The sequence below is a fragment of the Pteropus vampyrus genome, unplaced genomic scaffold, assembly GCF_000151845.1.
Source record: "Pteropus vampyrus isolate Shadow unplaced genomic scaffold, Pvam_2.0 Scaffold25, whole genome shotgun sequence".
NCBI lineage: Eukaryota > Metazoa > Chordata > Mammalia > Chiroptera > Pteropodidae > Pteropus > Pteropus vampyrus.
The window spans coordinates 8,568,465-8,571,946 of NW_011888806.1; the positions used below are offsets into that span (position 1 = coordinate 8,568,465).

At 31.7% G+C, this 3,482-nt stretch overlaps 1 protein-coding gene across 1 annotated transcript in view; it reads right to left on the reverse strand.

Annotated features, from left to right (window-relative positions):
- The window catches only part of LOC105289566, an 84,846-nt gene that overhangs the window by 70,831 nt on the left and 10,533 nt on the right, over nt 1–3,482 (reverse strand). Inside the window, exon 6 of the mRNA XM_011356307.2 lies at nt 443–570. Within this exon, the coding sequence (XP_011354609.2) occupies nt 443–570 (128 nt within the window). The remainder of the gene's footprint in view (nt 1–442; nt 571–3,482) is intronic.

Below are 3,482 nucleotides of genomic sequence, written 5' to 3' on the forward strand. Positions count from 1 at the left end.
GAAAGTTTTTTTTTTATGAATTAGGTAGATGATACTCAAACTGTCCTCATAATAAGGTTATGCAAAACTCTGAATATATATGCAAATATATATCATCTTCTACATACAAAAGCATGAGATTAATTTTGTTTTATCAACTCAAGTAGACAAACACCACTATTTTTGTTGTAAACCTACCCCACCCCCCAGCACCTAGTTAAGTGGTCTATAAACAGTAAGCTTCCAATTAATTCTTATTAAATAAGTGAAATGCCTTGGGTGAAGAAGAAAAAATGGAAAAATTAAACCATATTTGGAAGAAGTAAACTTTCAGAAAGGAAAATGATCTATAAAAAGAATAGTCACATATTTTAAGGTTATAAGGTTTGATAATATTCCATATGAATCATTTCTAATAAAATATAACACTTTCCACTCATTTAAAAAAAAAAAAGCCTATTACCTTCCACAATCTATCTGTGAAACTAGACCATCAATTCCTTCTACCTGTTGTGGACCTCTCTTTTTAGCAGTGGGGTTGTATCCCAGCTGTCCACAGCTATTGTCTCCAAATGTGAACACTTTTCCATTCTGTTTTAGAAAAAAGAAATCAGACTAATTTCAAGTTAAAAAAAAAAAAAAACTAAAAAGGTAAGATTAAGTATATAACAGTTATATAAGAGCACTCTGTGAAATATAAGACCTGTGTAAAGGGGAGGGGTTCTGTACTTACTATTTCTAATAGTGAATATAGAGTTAAAACATTAAACAAAAAAATTAAACAAAAAAATCATTGGCATTTCCTTACAAACTAGGCACTTAATACATGTTTGTAGAATGAATGGATGGACAAATAAACAAGTTCAAAAATAACACTAACTTTTAAGCATAGAATTGTTTTATTTATTTGTACATTACTCAGAAAATAATCTCTTTTCAAAAGATGATTCTTTTTTTAAATTTGTTTTTCAATTACAGTAGACATGCAATATTATCTTAGTTTCACGTGTATAACATAGTGATGAGACATTTACATAACTCTGAGGTGATCACCCCAGTAAGTCTACTACCCATTTGACACCATTCATAGTTATTACAATATTATTGACTATATTTCCTATGCTGTACATTATATCACCATAAGTATTTTTATAATTAGCAATTTGTACTTCTTAATCCCTTCCCCACAACACCCCTCCCATCTGGCAACTCTCAATTTGTTCTCTGTATCTATGAGTTTGTTTTGTTTGTTTGTTTGTTTTTTAGATTCCACATATAAGTGAAATTATATGGTATTTGTCTGTCTCTATCTGACTTATTTCACTTAGCGTAATACCCTCTAGGTTCACCCGTGTTGTCTCAAATGGCGAGATGTCATTCCTTTTCATGGACAAGTAATAGTCTGCTGTATATATGTACTACCTCTTCTTTATTCATTCCCCTATCGATGGACATTTAAGTTGTTTCCATATGTTGGCTATCGTAAATAATGCTGCAATGAACATAAGGGTGCATATGTCTTTTCAAATTAGTGTTTTGGATTTCTTTGGATAAATACCCAAAAGTGGAATTGCTGAGTCATATGGTAGTTCTGTTTTTAATTTTTTGAGCAACCACCATACTGTTTTCCAATTGGCTGCACAAATTTACAATCTCACCAACAATGCACAAGGGTTCCCTTTCTTCACATTCTCGCCAACACTTGTTGTTTGTTGACTTGATGATAGTCATTTTGACAGGTGGTAGGTGATGTTTTGTTGTGGTTTTAAGTTGCATTTCCCTGATGATTAATGATGTTGAACGTCTTTTCATGTGCCTATTGGCCATCTGTATATCCTCTCTGGAGAAATGTCTATTCAGGTCCTCTGCCCATTTTTTAATCAGACTGTTTGGGGGTTTCTTGGCATTAAGTTGTATGAGTTCCTTATATATTTTGGATATTAACCCCTTATTGGATATCTTCCAATATCTTCTCCTATTCCAGGTTGTCTTTTTGTTTTGTTGATGGTTTCCTTCACTGTGCAAAACCTTTTTAGTTTGATGTAGTCTTATTTGTTTATTTTTTTCTTTTGTTTCCCTTGCCCAAGAAGATATATCCAAAAACGAAAGCAAACAAACAAACAAACAAACAAAAGTATTGCTAAGAACTATGTCAAAGAGTTTACTGCCTATGTTTTCTTCAAGGAATTTTATGGTTTTGAGTCTTACATTTAAGTCTTTAATCCATTTTGAGTTTATTTTTGTATATAGCGTAAAAAAGTGGTCTGGTTTCATTTTTGCATGTATTTTATCATTTTTCCAACACTACTTATGGAAGAAACTGTCTTCGGTTCATTGTATATTCTTGCCTCCTTTGTCATTGATTAATTGACCATATAGGCATAGGCTTACTTCTGGGCTCTCTATTCTGTTCCATTGATCTATGTGTCTGTTTTTATGCCAGTATCATTCCGTTTTGATTACTATACCCTTGTAGAATAGTTTAATATCAGGTAGGGTGATGCCTCCAACTTTGTTCTTCTTTCTCAAGATTGCTTTGGCTGTTCAAGGTCTTTTGTGATTCCACATAAGTTTTAGGATTATTTCTTCTAGTTGTGTGAAACGCCATTGGTGTTTCGATAGAGATTGCATTGAATCTATAGATTCAATAGGTAGTATGGACATTTTAATGATGTTAATTATTCCTATCCATGAGCATGGTATATCCTTCCATTAATTTGTATCTTCTGCAATTTCTTTTTTGAGTATCTTATAGTTTTCAGAGTACAGACCTTTTACCTTTTTGGTTAAATTTATTCCTAGGTATTTTATTCTTTTTGATGCAATTGTAAATGGGATTATTTTCTTAATTTCCCTTTCTGATAGTTCGTTATTAGTGTATAAAAATGCAACTGATTACTGAATATTAATTTCGTATCTTACTATACTGAATTCATTTATCAGTTCTAATAGTTTTTTGGTGGAACCTTTAGGGTTCACTCTATATACTATCATATCATCTGCAAATAATGACAGATTTACTTCTTTTCCAATTTGGATACATTTTATTTCTTTTTCTTGTCTGATTGCTGTGTCTGGAATTCCAAAACTATGTTGAATAAAAATAGTGAAAGCGGACATTCTTGTCTTGTTCCTGATCTTAAGGAAAACGCTTTCAGCTTTTCACTCTTGGGTAAGATGTTAGCTGTGGGTTTGTCATATATTGTCTTTAGTATGTTGAGGTATGTTCCCTCTATCCCTATTTTGCTGAGATTTTTTATCATAAATGGATGTTAGGTTTTTTTCTAAAGCTTTTTCTGCATCTATTGATATGATCATATGATTTTGATTCTTCATTTTATCTGGCATATTATAGTAATTGATTTGTGGATATTAAACAAACCTTGCATCCCAGGAATAAATCTAATTTGATCATAGCCTATAATTTTCTTTTTTTGTAGTATCTTTGTCTAGTTTTAGTATCAGGTAAATACTGGCCTTATAAAATGAGTTTGGGAGCCGTC